Below are 18,461 nucleotides of genomic sequence, written 5' to 3'. Positions count from 1 at the left end.
TATGGAAATAAATTTATATTAGAGGATAAAAGTAAATGAGGAGTTCCCTGGTTCAGAGTCTCCTTTACAAAACTGGCCTTAAAGTGAAGTTCCTAGAAATATTAAACCATTTTAAAGCACAAAAGTAATCTGAAAATAACACTAATCCCAGTTAATACACATTATTGACCTATTTGCTCTTTAAAAAATGTAGCACTTAATCTTTTGTTGTATGGGGCTGGTTATGCAGGAAAGAAGTCTGATCCAGAGATTAGCTATTCTGTTGGTTTTGGATGTTGTTTTCACTGTTTCTGAGCACAGGTTAGACACACATGTTTAATTTTGGTGATGAAAATAGGGAAAAATAGCCAGTTTTTCACACAAATTAAAGTACATCAGGTCACTAAAGTTAGTAAGTGTATTACTACTGTTAATTTTATTGTGGAGACCAAGACTAGTGTTTGTTAGCTGTTGAAATATATATATTTTTGGTACTGCGGAAAGGTTATGCCCTCTCTCTGTCTAGTAAAATTGTCTTCGGTTCGGAATTCCTTTTTTCATATGTTGTCATTGTGTAATGGTTTCATGTTACTGTATACCATTTAGGACACGCAGGAGTTTTCAGGAGATTATTATTGGCGGAAGAAGTAGATTATTGTGCAATATTATGTTAGAGGAAAAGAATCTGCTTTTCCTTGGGGTTCTAAACCTGGGAGTAACATTGATCTTCCCACAAAGAAAGTCGTGATGGTATGCAAATGCTGCAATGGGTGCAACATAAACCTTCCATTAGAATCTTAGATCTCTGGATTCACCACTGCAATCCTATGATTTTGAAAGAGGCTGCAATTTAGAGAGAGATTGTATTAAGTAGTAGGTAGGAAGGGACACAATCTCTTGATCTACAAGTATTCTTGCCTGGGAAATGTAGACAATAGACTTGGTTTACAGGCTATAGTGTATCAGTTTTTAAATTGCTTTTTCTAAAGCTTATTGCGTTATTTATTTATTTTTTTTGTGGCGCATGTATGGAGAGCTGGCTGTAGGGTAGGAGAGTTCTTTTCAAATTATAGTGGATAATAACTGTGGGGAGAGAGGTTTTTATACAGTATTTCATATAAAAATATTGCCTATTTAGAAGATTCATTCTTCATTCTCATCCCTCAGTTTGATCGAATTATGCTATTGTATATTCTTCTCTTACTTCCAGATATATCATTATGTTGTTAATTTTAAAATATCTAAAGGAAAAAGTTGAGCAACTACATGCAAGTATAATAGGTCATTTTTAATCTATTAGTACTAAATCAAATGAGGCGCTGTGCAAGTATCTCCTTGTGGTGCTGCAAAGCCGCCCCAGTTTGTTGTTCGGATGAATGTACAAGCGGTCAGTGAGAGCTTTAAAAAAGACCTGTCTAGTGTCTAAATAGTTAGCTGATTTGAGCAAAGTTGTATCCCCTCAGTTTCATTAGCCCATGTTTTTTCCCATATTTTGTACAATGTTCACAACACTCACATTTTTCCCTTTTGTTCTTGTCTTCTAATATTTTTTTCAGAACATGGGTCAACCTGGGGAACCACAAACAGGTTTTAGGTGGTTGCTACTGTCCTTTCCTTCCCATATTGCTAAAAGAAGGGCCCCAGGGAGACCCTGATTTGGAAAAGGTTGAGAACCACTACTTTAAGTTTTCTTGTCTAGTGATGTGGGGGTTTTGTTTTTGTTTTTTAATTTAAAAAAAAATCTTCCTCTCTTAGTTTGTCTTTCCTTTAAACTCATTGTGGTTCCTTCTTGTGGTTTTTTCTTTCTCTTTACTATATATCTTCCTATTTTCCTGCTTCTTTGATGCTATTTAATCCATGAACAAGCTAAGCACTTCATAATTTGTAGCACTGGCAAGGAAAGTGTTTTTAAAATGCATTGTAATTTATGTCTAACTTCATAATAATTCACACTTGCGTAGCTCCTTTCATATGAAAATTTTAAAATACTGTATAAACATAACACTTTTAGAACATTGTTGTTTGATAGGTAACTCATATTTACGTACATTTACAAAAAACAGCAGAGAAAGGTTAAATGATTGGCCTCAGTAACACCGTGACTCATAACAGAACCAAGGATAGAAACCAAGAATTCTGATCTTTGATGGTACAAGAATTCTGATCTGATTAGATGGTACTAGGAAAGTACCATCCCGTCCATATGAAAGTGTGTACTGTAGTGATGTAATTTTGGATAAGAATATCATGATTATGAGCCTCAGAATTTCCACTTTCAGAGTTCAGAGTCACAAATTGAACTGTATATTTGTTTACAAATATTGCCATCCATAAATATTATGTCAGTGAGTTTTTGAGAGCCTTTCCATGTGTATATGTCATTGTCCTTTGGATACAGTTTTAAGTTGAACTTTAAAATGAAATTTTTGAGAATTACTCATCGTATATATGGGGAGAGACACAGCAATTTGCACAGATGGGGAGAGAGATCCAAAAGATGTGCACAGTAGAAAGTTTTTCTACTGCATTAGGATTAAATTCAGTTAGTGCAGAGTTGGCAAAGCCCATGCTGTCTCAGGTTGTTATAATATACAAAAATGTAGTTTCTGTGGAATAGCTCATACAAGTCTTGCAGGTTGATCAGTTGATTTGTCTTGCAGTTGAATTAATCACTTAGAAAGTGACTTCATTAAAAAGCAAAAAATCTGTACTGTTGAATTTTGTAGAAATTGTCTTGTGGTGAAATATAGAGTTGTATGACGATAACCTGTATTCTTTGCTGAACAACATCTGTGCCTTGTAAACTAAGGTAGGGGCTGTAGAACTCTAATTTCAAAGAATGTTGAATTAGAGAAAATGAGAAATCATAAAATGGTAAAACTAAAAAGTAAATACAAGGGGATATTGCTCACAGATAATACTCTGTTGTTATTTCTCCTACTGGAAGACAGTAAGAGTAAAGCATTGAGTCCCATTCTTCCCATCAACTTTTCCCCCTTACCTGGAATCAAGGAGGCAAAGGTTTTTTGTGACAATGAGCTCAGTATATCAACCCCTCCTCTCTTCTGTGAGATACAGTACTGCCAACGCAGAATCAGAGAGTAGAGAGGGCAAAACAGTGTCACCCTTCATCAAAAATCAAGAGGATGCTGGAGAGCTATTTTAAAAAAATATATATATTGCCAGTGAGAAATAGTCATCATGTATCCCTCTCTCCAACCCTAGGGAAAAGAATTAGAGACAATTGACAGGTGTAGGAAGCAGTATCCATTGAAGAGGGCTTACCTTAAAGTGCTGCCTGTAGTGTCTTTTGCCCAAAGAGGGTATCCTGCACAGACAGAAGGTCCAGCTGATGAGACTTAATGGTGTGTGGGGAAGTCCACATGACAACCTTACACACTTCTACAACAGATGCCTCAGTCCTTACTGCCCAGGAACCAGAGAATGCTTCTAGAGGAATGATCCCTGACACTCAGGTGATAAGGACAATAAGATTGATCATAGGTTAGACAAATGCTTAGACTGTATATCAATGGGGGTCTTAGAAATAGCTTTTCCATATTGGTGATTATCCAACAGACAAATAACTTTCCTAAACCTTGAGAATGAGATGGAAAAAACAAACAAACAAAACCTTGAGTTCACACCGAGATAATTCAGTTGCCTATTCTAAAGGGTTGGGATAGAAGGACAGCGTATAATAAAACTCGGTAAACACTGTAGGAATAATTTAACCTTACAGTATCTGGAAAAACTGCATATATGGTGGCAAGATAATAAGGTGCCTCAGTTCTCCACCCATTGGGCTGAAGTTATTGACTCTAGTAATATGAACTTCAGAGTGAGCAGTTCTAGAGAGACCTGCCCTTTTGGTTCAAGGAGCAGTCCTAAAGTATTGGAAGAAGAAGGGAGTGATTCAGTTGAGCAACTGGCTAAAATAAGGTTCTGTGCAGTAATAAGTAGTAACCATAAGTAGCACCCATAATCTAATTAAGTTTAACTTCCATGGGGAGTGGAAGGGGATACCAAAGAAACCCACACAATAGCATTTAACTTCAAAAGGAGAGCTACACAAAAATGAGGAAACTAGTTAAATGGAAATTTAAAAGGAACAGTCACAATAGTGAAATACCAGCAAACTGCATGGAAACTTTTTTTAAAAATGCCATAACAGAGGTTCAAACTATATGTATGTAGCCCAAATAAAAAAAAATAAGAGGACCAAAAATGTGTAAAAGAGGTGGTTAGAAACAAAAAGATATTAAAATTTGGAAGTCAAATACTACTGAGGAAGATATAAAGGAGCATAAACTCTGGCAAGACAAGTGTAAAAATATAGTTAGAAAGGCCAAAAAAGAATTTGAAGAGCAACTAGCAAAAGACACACAATCTAATAGCAAAAAAATAAAAATATAAGTACTGTACATCAGAAGCAGGAAGCCTTCCAAACAGTCAGTGGGGACACTGGACAATCGAGGTGCAAAAGGAGTACTCAAGGAAGACAAGACCATTGCAGAGAAGCTAAGTGAATTCTCTGTATCAGTCTTCACTGAATAGGATGTGAGGGAGATTCCCACACCTGAGCCACCATTTTTAGGTAACAGAACTGTGACGTGTTCCAGCTAATCCCCATCCCCCTGCCAATTACCCACCATCCCTGCCCACCTCTGCTGCCCCCTGAGCCATGCTCCAGTCCTCCCTAGCTCAGCCCAGCTCTGCCCTCCCAGCAGTCCTGTGCCTGGCTCTGCCCCTCCCTCCTCCTTTCCCCCCCCCAGCCATCCCTGTCTACTTCTGCCCCCCTCCCGCTCTTTTCCCTTCCCAGCCCGGCTCCCCCCAGCCTGGTTCCTCCACTCCCTGCCCCGAAGTCCTGTGCCCTGTTCTACCTCCCGCCCCTGGAGCTCGGCTCCCCCCCTCTCCCAGCCTGGGTATCCCACGGCTCTGTTCCCAGCCTGGCTCCCCCTGCCGCCCCGGCCTGGCTTTCCCTGCCACCTCACCTACCCCATTCACATGGATTATGCAGAAAGTTTCGCTCCTGGACCTGGATAAGTTGCAGCACAGCATCAATTGTTGCCACAGCCCCTGGCCCAGCTCCTCCCCTGAGCTCTTTCTCCCTTCCCCCCCCCCAAGCACAGCTGGCCCGCCTCACCCTTCCCCTGCCCCAGCACTGTCCGGCATGGTGCACGGAGCCGCTGTGCAACCCACAGTGGCGGGCACTGGGACGGGAGTCAGGCAGGATCTTTAAATTGTTTTTTAACAAAGCACAGGGTCCACATGCACCTCAGATCACCCTATCTTCATATCACCACACACAGGTACGCAGGTGATGCAGCAACTGGAGCCAAATGCCAATCACCATTCAAGCTTTCTGATTGGCTGGGCCTGGGAGCCAATAAAAAAAAAGCAACAAGCTACTTTAAAAGCCCTAACAAGCCCCCCAAAAGTAGCCAACATGCAAGGAGTTACAGAGGGATCTCACCAAACTGGGTGAGTGGGCAACAAAATGGCAGATGAAATTCAGTGTTGATAAATGCAAAGAAATGCGCATTGGAAAACATAATCCCAACTACACATACAAAATGATGTGCTCTAAATTAGCTGTTACCACTCAAAAAATAGATCTTGGAGTCATTGTGGATAGTTCTCTGAAAACATCTGCTCAATGTGCAGTGGTAGTCCAAAAATTTTACACCATGTTAGGAGCCATTAGGAAAGGGACAGATAATACAGAAAATATCATAATGCCACTATATAAATCCCTGATATGCCCACACCTTAAATACTGTGTGCAGTTCTGGTTGTCCCATCTCAAAATATATATATTAGAATGGAAGCAGCACAGAGAAGGGCAATAAAAATGAATAGGGGAATGGAACAGTTTCCATTTGAGGAGAGACTAATAAGACTGGGACTTTTCAACTTGGAAAAGAGACAACTAATGGAGGAAACGATAGCAGACTATAAAATCATGAATGGTGTGGAAAAAGCGAATAAGGAAGTGTGTAACACGTGAACCAGGAGTCGCCCAAAGAAATTAATAGGCAGCAGGTTTAAAACAAACATAAGGAAGTACTTCTTCCCACAATACACAGTCAACCTGTGGAACTTGTTGTGAAGGCCGCAAGTACAATTGGGTTTAAGAAAAGAATTAGATAAGTTCATTCAGGATAGGTCCATCAATGGTTATTAGCGCAGATGGTCAGGGACGCAACCCCATGCTCTGGGTGTCCCCAAAACCTCTAACTGCTTGAAGCTGGGACTTGACTACAGGGGATAGATCACTTGATAAATTGCTCTATTCTGTTCATTCCTTCTGAAGCATCCGTCACTGGCCACTGTTGAAAGACAGGATACTGGGCTAGATATACCATTGGTCTGACCCAGTATGGCCATTCTTATGTTCATATGCTATTTGGATAATTGAGCGTATACAGGATAATCTGACTAAAATAATTTTTGCACTTTTCCAAATTATCTCCTCACCATTCTTATATTGTTTATTAAAATTATTATTTTTACTTTTGCTCCTCAAGATCAATTCAAGTTCATAGTCTTTAGAATTTTACTGTGATTTTGCCTACTACATCTGTGGCATCCACCACATCTTCTTGAAGACAACTGGCTGGTGCATGCCTTTTAACTGTGTGTGTGTGATGTGCTTAGGCTCCAGATCCCCACTTTGCTGCTGCCTCTCAAAGGCTGACAGCGTTTTTGCTTTTTCCAGACTGGCTCTGCTGGAATATTCCCAGAACAATCTAAAACAAGGGTTCTAGATTTTTTTTCATAATTTGGGTCTCATCTTAATCTGTTGTCTCATGGACCACCACTAATTATGACTGTGTGGACTGCTTTCCAAAATGCATGTGTATGTTTTTTTCCCCTTGATTTCAAGTTGGAAAATATAAATGTGGAAATGACATATTATATGTAGACTTAATTCTCCCTTGTACAGTGAATCATATAATTACAGAGTAGTACTCTAGAAATTGATTTACTAGTTTGTGTGGAAAATGGAAAACCTTTCACTAAAATAAATTTATTTTTTTGCTTTGATAGGTGATACAATTAATGAACAGAGAAGAGCATCTGAAGATAAAAACTCATTTCCTGAGACAGGACCTACATACAGTCAACCTGTTCAGGTAAAAGAGACTACATTTCCTTAAGTGTCTTTGGTGACATTTCTTAGCAGAAGAGTATTGAATAAACTGCTGCTGTTTCAGAGATTTCTAAGGATATTAGGTAGTAGATTTTGCTCTAGCTTTGCAGACAAGGGCATAGATGTGATTGAATTTTTTAAACTAAATAAACTGAGGTCCTGCTGAGAGTCAAAGAAGAGTCAGTATGGTAGAGAAACACAACTGTAATAGCGCTGTTGCATTCACGCCTTTTTCTATCAATCTAAGATTCTTATATCGCCTGCATTAGCATAGCATCTGAGTGCTGCTTAATCTGTAATCTTTGTATCCTCACCATGGAGCTGTAAAGTAGTAGTATTCCAATTTTACAGACGGAGAACTGAGGCACAGAGAAAATGACTTGATCATGGTCACACATGAATTGCCAAAGTAGGGAATTGTACCTGAGTCTCCCAAGTTCCAGGCTAGCACCCAAACCACTGAACTATCTGCCTGGGGCAGCCCTTGCTGGAAAAGCCAAGGTCAGGGTAGACTGTGAAAGGGAGAGATACCCACCAGTCTTGGGAGTAACACTGAAGTTAAACTCCCCCCAAGCAGTCACAACTGCACTTCTGATCTCCCACACTGGTTATCAAGAAGCAAAAAAGAAATCACACAGCCCCCCATCTATTGCATTCCAGTCTCTGGCTCCCCATCAGCACCTAGGTCCAGTACAGTGAGAAGTTATTTTAAACTCTGCTCACATATACAAAATGTTCTTCTGACCCCAAAGGGTCAGCCACATTACCAGCTCACTATAGGTTTGGATCTTACCCAAAATGCCACATTGCCAGCCAATCCTTTAGTGTCTAAAACTAAAGGTTTATAATAAAGAAAAAAGAACAAGAAGAGAGATGCTAAATGGTAAAGCAGTCACATACATACAAAAACTTCAAAGTCCGTATATCAGGTTCCTAGCAGTACTGGTGAGTTTGCTGTCCCTCTAGAACACATCCACAGCTTGGATGGGTCATTCAGTCCTTTGTTCAGAGCTTCAGTTTTTAGCAAAGTTCCTTCAGAGGTAAGAAGCAGGTTTGAAGACAAAATGGAGAAGATGCAGCTGCCTTTTATAGTTTTTTGCCATGTGGCCTGTGCTTCCTTTGTTTCAAACACAAGCTGCCCAGCACATGGCTTGAAAGCCTTAGAGTTCTGTCCATAGGCATGCCCCTGCATGCCTTGCTGAGTCATAAGGTTTATCTGCCTTCTCTCAATGGGTCAGTTGTATAGCTGATGGTCCTCAATGGGCCAGCAAGCAGGCTAGGCAGAGCTGATGCCCAAACTGTCTTGGGGTGTCACCCAGAAGAGTAGTGTTAAGTGAGAAAGAAAAGAATGCCTTGCATCAGTGGTGCATCTAAAAGTTTATGTAAATACCACCAAATCCTCAACAAATGATAGTGCAAGTAAAGGTTTAACAAAGCTTTCATGATATATAGGCCTTGATGCAAATACTGTTTTCATTGTCCTAAACGCCACAAAGATAGAATGTGAGTTTTTCAAAATGAACTTAATCAAAACAAACTCGCACCCACATATACAGCAAAGCACGCTCCAGTACGTGATGCATTATAAGTGAATGGCCCAAGTATAGATTTTTTCCAGCCCCATCTGGTTATATGGTACTGACTTGAAGATGGACCAAGAGCACCATGTATTTTATGAACCCAGTCACAGTATGAACACTTGATAGCAACAACAGACAGCACTAGCGAAGGACTAATCTAGTACAGCTTGATATGATAGGTTTGAAATAAAAAAAACTGATTAGAAACCTACATGGTATTAGGTATTGAAAATTTTTACTAGAATTTGAAATAAATTATTACATCATAATAGTTCTGACTCTGTCTTAGTCTGTTGGTAGCAGTGGACATTTAATCTATACAATAGTGAAGACTAAAGAAAATATTTAAGATCAAGTAAGGTTTACATAAGCCAAAATAATAAAATAAAAATGAGAAACTCTAGGACAATAGTCAAGAACAAGAAGAATGCAGAGAAATCTAACAATTTTTTTTTTTTTTTTTTTGGCAATCAAATTTGAAGTCTTGTCTACATGTGGCTAAGTGATCAGAAGATCTTTCCCACTAACTTTGTCAGGTGTGGAATATGAAAATGTGTCAATTGTTATATTAGCTAACACATTAAGAATTGAATCAGAGTCACCCAGAACTGAAAGCCTGAGCAACTACAGTTTAAGCTGAACAAATGAGCTCTGTAGAGAAGAGCTGTAACAGACTCGTATCCTCTGTGATTGGGCATAAATTGTCAGCCCTTACCTGTTTTCCAGCTTGAAAAGAATGATACTACTAGTAATTAGATGGAGACATAGCTAAGACTGTGATACTATGTTCAGCATGCACTCCAGTATTGATTTTGAAAGGGAACCTGTTAGCAAAGTTTAAAGATGGCTCTCTGGTAATGGTAAGGTACAAGTTATAAATATGTTGGTGTAATTAATTATAACGAGATAAGTTAGGCATTGAAACAGAAGCAATTACAGATAAACAAGATGAACCTATCCATATGTCATGTTAATGCATTTGCACCCCAAAAATGTTGTACATGGTACGCACTCAAGCACTTCAGTTTTCCCCCTCATAAATAAATGATGTTTTTCTAAACATGAACCTACTCTGCATAGTCCTATAGTTTTAAATATATGCAGTACCACAATGAAATGTTTTGGTTTTTTTTCCTGTTAACCATCATACATAAAATGTTTAGGAAAAGCTATCTAATTTAGCCTTGGAACTATTTCTCCTTCTGCTTTCTGTGTGTCATTGTGACATTTATTACCATGAAGGCCTTGGTCTGAGTAATTCCTTGGTATCTTGGAGGTCTGCATGATGTTAGTGTTGTTCGTTTAATAGTGGGTGACACTAAATAAGGTCTGCAGGTTTTTTAAAATCTGGATTAAAAACTGTGCCTGATATGGTAATCTTTAATTCATCGTCACTAGTGAGTGTTGTTTAGCTTAAAATAATGAGCAACCAAAAACTGATTTGCTGAACTGGTAGAAAAGGCTTCTGGAAAAGAGCTGGAAGAAGATTAAGCAAGAAAACAAACATGAGTCCCAAGGTTGAAAATGTAGTATAACTTTGATTTATAATTTATTCATACTACTGATTATTTTTGATAACTGATCTTGTGTTTATTCTTAAAGGAAAAAGACATTTAAAACTATGGTCCTTTTGAGGTTTATCAACCAAACTAAATCATCTAACGAGGATCCATTTCAATGAATCCTTACTCCCTTTCTAATAAAACAATGGAATCTTTCTTCTTGAGTGTCACATCTGCCCCTGGCTTGATTATTCTCTTTGCAATTTGCTCATTGGAATGTTCTTCATCTCCCTTTATGCTACAGATGCTACTTGTATGACCTATTGTGACATATATAGTTTATCTGTGTATTTTAAGTGCACATTTTTATTTAGTTTGGCCATTGGAGGAAGAGGGAGTTGTCTGTAAACTTTCCTAAAACATAATCTGGCTCTTGTACCGATCAATGGTCAGAATGAAAACAAATATAATGGTTCCATCTCAGGTTAGGATTCTCTGTGTCAACTGACAAAGAAATGCAGTATGTAAAACAGTATATATTTTAAATATTTTTTTTAACATACTTTCTAGTAGACAAGGGTTGGACTCTATATACATCATTGCTGGGCTCTATTCTGATCTCAGAGCCATGCAGATCGTCTGAGCATGATGTTGGGAAAATTACCTTTATCATGAAATTCATCCCTGTGAAGAAGTGCAGCCCAAGACCTGTGCACCACTTAAGTTCCACTTAAACCCTGGTTTGAGGGATCCCTGCAAAAAGATGAATTTCACCCTTAATATGTGTTGTTCCATCTGGGTTTCTAGGTCAAATGCACAATGTTGTCTCTACTGGAGAAGATTCAGTAAATTATGGCTGGGATGTGAGAAAACAAACCTTCCTGAAGTTTTCTCTCAACAATGGCTGACAACATAACTCTTAATAACCTATGTAAAATGTGCCTTCAATCTTGCATTATTTCAAAGTGTTTTACGTGTTTAGAGGAAGGAGGAGAGAAGTTTCCGGAATTAAATATTGGATTTTACTGGGGGAGTAAATCTTTTATTTTATTTTTAAATATTAAGGCATAGAGATTAATTATTTTAATTGCTTGACAGCCCTAAAAACTATACAATTGTTGTATTTAACTCTGTACTGCAGATTGCCATCTTATATACTTAATGTGGTGTTAGTGAGAGAGAGACACAGTATTACACAACTTGTTTACTCTTGCATTAATGATAGTACATGAATTCGAAGAATATTCTGCAAAGATATTGTAATTTATTTAAAGCTATTTGTCAGTTAAACTACAATGGGCATCAAATAGTTGTTGTGCATAATTGACATGGGGTGTTCAGTTGTTTAAAGGAATCAAAGCCTTATTTTCTCATTGCAAACTGGCTTTTATTTTTAAACACTATCTGATTTAGATTTTAAAATATGTGGGCTTTGTACTTGGGGGAACAGGGAAAATGGTAATATGAAAATTATTTTCATGTCATTTTCCATAGGTAACTTGCTTATTCAGAGGTGAAACTATGAAAAGTTTGGTTCTTGAAGCAAATACCTTTTACAGATTCTCCGTTAACTTTTTGTCTTTTTTGCTGTTCCTTCTCCGTTTAGATTTGTGTGTGTGTGTGTGTGTGTGTGTGTCTTTCTAAATCTTGTGGGAGACCAGCTGGGTGAGGTAATATCTTTTATTGGATCAACTTCTGTTGGTGAAAGAGACAAGCTTTCGAGCTCCACAGAGCTCTCCTTCATATCTTGTTTCTTTCACTAACAGAGGTTGGTCCAACAAAAGATATTACCTAACCACCACATCGGTCAGATCCTGGGAACACTATGGTACAAGACTACAAATTTCTAAATCATGTCAGTTAAATGATATCCACTTTACATAGTTCTTGCTTAACTTAATATAAAACTTAATTGCATAGTGCATAAGTGAGAGCTAAATAAAAACAACCATCTTGATAACTATTTTCTGTCCTCAACATATCACAAGGGAACTTGTTTAGATTTCAGCAATTCCCAGTCTTCACTATTCTGAAGTGGCATAACACTATGTAAAATGCAGCCAGAGGAATTTCAAGTACAGGGGCATGACCCTGCAAGGTGCTGAGCACTTCCAATTCACCCTGTGTAGTCTCACTAAGTCACTTCAGTGGGACTATTCACATACCTCAAGTTGAACACATTCCTAAATGCTGTGCTTTGGATAAGGGCCAGAGTTCTCCGAATTTTTCAGAACTGTACCCATAAAATAATCTTTGCTTCTGAAACATGAAGTTTAGTTGCAGTATTACAGTGATAGGAAATACCATGATTTTATCAGTTTTCACAGTACTTCAGTTTGTAGCTTTTGCATTTTTATTACAAAATTTGTCAATATTCAGTCTTAACCTATTTTCATTGGGATTCTAAAATTAAGATTATAATGCATCCCAGCATCAGCATTGTTGTTAGACTATTTAGATATATTAATAGTATTTTGAAGCTTTGGTAATATTCCATTGGCAGGGAAAGGTAGTAAAATTATATAGATATTTTTTTGCTGCTCTTTGACAACTATGTTAGTATGTACTTGTGGAGACCGATATAAAATATTATTTGACAGATGGTATGGTTGTAAATTAGGATTTATAAAGATTACTCTCTGTCTATGGTGTTGAGGACACCCTGAGGTTAAATTGATACGAGAAACAAAAGAGATATTTATAGTAATAACTTTGGTTCTTCATATCTCCCTACTGTCATCTTGTAAAGCTGCTCATGTCTTATTTGATATTGCACTTCTTATTGATGACCAATAGGCCCTCTTTACCCAACAGATGTCATCAAATTTAATGGGCAGAAGCTGTAATAACAGTAATTGTATTAAAAGAAACTACTAAAAGTGAGCTATGTTGGGTCTGTAAATTAAAGGAATTTTGCATATTAATTTTATACTGTTTGTTCTGCTGATTTCCCCTTTCATGGGCTTCATACTCCCTTCAAATATTTAGTGTCTATTCCCCTATGTCTGGAGAGCTTCTTGTACATTTTTATTGTGGGGTGGGGGGAAATGACTCCCTCGGGGGATTGCTTAATCCCTAGTTATCCAATTTATATATTGTTAGACATTTTTAATTATATACCTTTGTAAGATACTTATAATCATAATTATAGCTAGGTATCACAATTCATGTGGAAGACTACAGTATGGCTCACTGGAACTTCCTTGGAGCATTTGGTACAGCAGACTATGAAAATGGCAGAGACAGAAATCCTCTCTGATCTGGAACAAGTGGAAAACTGTCTATAGTTTTGTGTGTCAAATGCTGGTAATGCAATGTGCAACGTTTTGGGGAGCATATATTAACAGTAGGAGAACTTCTGCAAAACAAGACAATATTATAAAAAACATATTTAGCTGAGCTCTTTGTCAGCATTGTGATCTTCCAGGATTCTGAGACTTCTGTAAACTGTGCTTGCTTGTCTGGCTTAGTCCCAAATATGATTAGTTTGTGCTGGATGTCATGAGACCCAAAAAGGACAAAGTGAGATTTTTGTTGTTAACGTCCATTTTATTTGGATCTTAGGGGTAATAGCACGTGGTGTTTAAGTTGATAGACTTTCACATTTGCTTAAGCTGGTCACCTTTTTAATCATTTGTTTGATTTAAGCTCAGAGGCTGGACAGTGCTATCATTATCTCTCCCGTTTGTTTTTAGCAATGAGACTGGGCTGTCAGCTTGCCTAAATGATATATCCAGGTTTGGCTGTTTGGATTATTTTTTTAATGAGTTAATGAAAGAAACAAGAGCTATTGCCTGTAGGATGTAGGTGTCTAGATTCAGCCATTCAATTCTTAGCCCTGGTCTACACTACGAGTTTGGGTCAAATTTAGTAGCGTTAGATCGATTTAACCCTGCACCCGTCCACACGACGAAGCCATTTTTGTTGACTTAAAGGGCTCTTAAAATCGATTTCTGCACTCCTCCCTGACAAGGGGATTAGCGCTGAAATTGACATCGCCGGGTCGAATTTGGGGTAATGTGGATGCAATTCGACGGTATTGACCTCCGGGAGCTATCCCAGAGTGCTCCATTGTGACCGCTCTGGACCGCACTCTCAACTCAGATGCACTGGCCAGGTAGACAGGAAAAGCCCCGGGAACTTTTGAATTTCATTTCCTGTTTGGCCAGCGTGGCGAGCTGATCAGCACAGGTGACCATGGAGTCCCAGAATCGCAAAAGAGCTCCAGCATGGACCGAACGGGAGGTACTGGATCTGATCGCTGTATGGGGAGAAGAATCCATGCAGCAGGCAAGCGCACAGCAGGCAAGTGGAGAATCCTTTCTCCCCGGCAGCCAGAAACTGTTCATCATCTTGGAGCCAATACCCTCCCAACCTTCCCAAAGCGGACTCCCTTACCATGAAGCTGGAGAAGGCACCTCTGGTGAGTGTACCTTTGTAAATATAATAAAGGGTTTAAAAGCAAGCGTGTTTAATGTTTAATTTGCCCTGAAGACTTGGGATGCATTCGCGGCCAGTACAGCTACTGGAAAAGTCTGTTAACGTGTCTGGGGATGGAGCGGAAATCCTCCAGGAACATCTCCATGAAACTCTCCTGGAGGTACTCTAAAAGCCTTTGCCACGCAGTGGGTGGAGGCCCTTTCATGCTGAGCTGTTTGCGTTTGGCTGAGAGGGATCTTCCCTGATACTAACCACGCGGTGGAGGTGGGGGGAGTGAAGCACATGTGCTATGTAATGTGAATCACTTGATTCAGTGTGAAATAGTCTTCCCTTTGTTCTCTAAAATGTATCTTTTTAAATATTACTCTCCCTTTTTTTCCTCCTGCAGCTGCAAATGTTTCTACGCTCCCCCTATCATCTCCGTCCCAGAGGCTAATGAGCCTAATGTGGGAGCAAACTGACATGCTCAGGTGTCTGGTGGAGCTGCAGGAAAGGCAGCAGGAGCGCAGACAGCCGCTGCAGCCCCTGTATAACCGCCTGCCCTCTTCCCCAAGTTCCACATCCTCCTCCTCACCCAGACGCTCAAGAACGCGGGGGGTGGGAGGCTATGGGCACCCAGCCACTCCACCCCAGAGGATTGCCCAAGCAACAGAAGGCTGGTATTCAATAAGTTTTGAACTGTAGTGTGGCACTGTCCTTCCCTCCTCTCCTCATCCACCACCCACCCGGTGCTTCCCTCCCCACCCGCCCCTCCCGGGCTACCTTGCAAGTTTTCTCCCTATTTGTGTGATGAATTAATAAAAAATGCATGATTTTGAAACCATAATGACTTTATTACCTCTGAAAGCTGTGATCGAAGGGGGGAGGTTGGTTGGCTTACAGGGAAGTAGAGTCAACCAAGGGGGTGGGTTTTCATCAAGGAGAAACAAACAGAACTGTCACACCATAATCGGCCGCCAGGCGATTTGCCTCAACCTCCCACCCCGCCATAAACGCGTCCCCCTTTTACACTCAGATATTGTGGAGCACACAGCAACCAGCAATGACAATGGGAATATTGGTTTCGCTGTGGTCTAACCTAGTTAGTAAACTGCGCCAGCGAGCTTTTAAACGTCCAAATGCACATTCTACCACCATTCTGCACTTGCTCAGCCGATAGTTGAACTGCTCCTTACTACTGTCCAGGGTGCCTGTGTATGGCTTCATGAGACATGGCATTAAGGGGTAGGCTGGGTCCCCAAGAATAACTGTAGGCATTTCAACATCCCCAACGGTAATTCAGCTGTGACGGCTCTTCTCATCTTGGAATTCTTGCGCTTTAGGGCAGGGGAAAGCAAGTCACAAAGTTCCATGAAAGTGCCCTTACGCATGCAAAAGTTTCGCAGCCACTGGGAATCATCCCAGACCTGCAACACTATGCAGTTCCACCAGTCTGTGCTTGTTTCCCGGGCCCAGAATCGTCGTTCCACGGCATGAACCTGCCCCATTACCACCATGATGTCCAAATTGCCAGGGCCCATGCTTTGAGAGAAGTCCTCATCACTATCGTGATCGCGCTGTCATCGCCGCCTCCGCCTGCTTTTGCAGGCTCTGCACATACTGCAGGATAATGCGTGAGGTGTTTACAACGCTCACAACAGCAGTGGCGAGCTGAATGGGCTCCATGCTTGCAGTGTTATGGCATCTGCAGGAGAGCAGAGTTGCAGTGGAAGCGGTGGATGACGACGGTTAGCACTGTGCACATTTCCCGATGAAGAACACATGTTCCCGGGAGCCCATGACAGACAACATGGAGAAATTCACTATCGAGGCAAGAGCAGGAGAGCAGAGTTACAGCGGAAGCAGTGGATGACGACGGGATGCCACATGATTAGATATTTATAAAGAACGACGAGAGGACCTGCGAGGTGGATTCATGGCACCAGGAGAGTAGAGTTGCAGCGGAAGCGGTGGTTGGATGACGACGGTTAGCCGTCCTACTGCACCATCTGCTGAAAGCAGTATGGCGTCTGCACGGAAAAAAGGCGCGAAACGATTGCCGTTGCTTTCACAGAGAGAGGGGTGACTGACGACCATGTACCCAAAACCACCCGCAACAATGTTTTTGCCCCATCAGGCATTGGGAGCTCAACCCAGAATTCCAACGGGCAGCGGAGACTGCGGGAACTGTGGGATAGCGACCCACAGTGCAACGCTCCGAAAGTCGACGCTAGCCACCGTACAGTGGACGCATTCCGCTGACTTAATGCACTTAGTGGGGGGACACACACAATCGACTGTATAAAATCGCTTCCTAAAAATAGACTTCTATAAATTCAACCTAATTTCGTAGTGTAGACATACCCTTAGCCTACCTTTTTGGGAGCTCTATTATATCAGTATGGATAGAGGATTATGTTCTCACCAATGAAGAAACATTCACATACTTGGGCAGCACCATCAGCCAGGACGGTCGAACAAGCCAGGACATCCAGAACAAAATCAATAAAGCCAGGAACACCTTCAGGAGCTTAAATACAGTCTGGAAATCATCAACATCCAAAACCAAACTCAAGATTTATCAGTGCTGCGTACTTTCAACATTACTTTATAGTGCAGAATGCTGGGGAATGAGAAAGTATGACATGTCCAAACTATCTTCATTCCATACAACCTGCCTCAGAAAAAAATCCTCTGTATCTTTTGGCCAGGAACAATCTCAAACCAAGATCTATTGACCCAGTGCAGCCAGGAGATATAAGCACCATCATTGCCAGGAGGCGTTGGAGATGGATTGGCCATGTGCTTCGGTTGGAAACTGATTCCATCACCAGAGTAGCAATAAAATGGACCCCTGAAGGCAGGCGAAAATGAGGCCACCTGAAAACAACATGGCGAAGAGCTGTTGAAGCTGAGCTGAAATACCTGAGCCACAGCTGGGGAACCATTGAAAGACTTGCCAGAAAGAGACAGGAGTGGAGGAACTTCGTCGCTGCCCTAAACTTCAGAGGCATAATGGGATGATGATGATGATGATTGATGATTATACGGCCTATTTCTATGGTTAACTTTAAGATGAAAGTCCTAGCCTGGATGTGCTGTAACATTTTAATAATAGACATCTGTTCTGGTTAAATACGTTGTTTACCGTCTGAGGACTACTGTCTGATGTCGTTTGTTTGTTTTTTTCCCCATTATAGACAACTGTAATGGCTTTGCTACTACCCATACAAACACAATTAATTGACTTAAGACGGTAGAAAGTAGTGTGCTTGGATTCTGTCTGGTACAAGCATGATTGAGCATATAATGGAATTCTGTTTCTGGCTAGGTTATACTACTAGCTAGTCATATGCCATATTAACTTTTAGGGCTTCTCTTGACCTACAAAGTCTTTCAGAATGTTGGTCCAAATTGTCTATGCTTTGGTTATTCCTTACACCACAAACTACATGCTGAAGTCATCTGCTATTAGAATGGGCTGAATTGGGCCCACCTACAACAGTTCAGTGACCCAGTACTTTTCTCTGAATGATATCATGTTCTGAATCAGAATCACAGCTTTCTTTTTAAAATTATAGGGCCTGATCGTAAGATGCTGTAAATTGGCATATTGCCATTTCCTTCAATGAAGCCTTGCTGATTTACACCAGCTGAGGATTTGTCCCACTGTCTTTTTTTTTTGTATGGCTGTGAGAATAGCATTCAAAATATGAGGTGAATGTAAACCAATGCAGTCATGTGTGTCTCATTCTGCAGCTAGTCTTCTACTATATCTTTGAGAGGTAAGAACTGCTCATGTTTGTTCTCTGTAGTATTAACTAT

The 18,461-nt window shown here is 40.3% G+C and overlaps 1 protein-coding gene across 3 annotated transcripts in view; it reads left to right on the top strand.

Moving 5' to 3' along the window:
• UMAD1 (UBAP1-MVB12-associated (UMA) domain containing 1) overlaps positions 1 to 18,461 on the top strand; it is a 121,022-nt gene that overhangs the window by 80,180 nt on the left and 22,381 nt on the right. For all 3 annotated transcript variants that reach the window (XM_026649437.1, XM_026649436.1, XM_026649435.1), the window contains exon 3: positions 7,033 to 7,118. In XM_026649437.1, the coding sequence (XP_026505222.1) occupies positions 7,033 to 7,118 (86 nt within the window). The remainder of the gene's footprint in view (positions 1 to 7,032; positions 7,119 to 18,461) is intronic.

This window comes from Terrapene carolina, unplaced genomic scaffold, assembly GCF_002925995.2.
Source record: "Terrapene carolina triunguis isolate 2854851 unplaced genomic scaffold, T_m_triunguis-2.0 Scaffold84, whole genome shotgun sequence".
NCBI lineage: Eukaryota > Metazoa > Chordata > Testudines > Emydidae > Terrapene > Terrapene triunguis.
The sequence above is the reverse complement of the archived record's forward strand: the minus strand, read 5'-3'. Positions and strand labels throughout refer to the sequence as shown.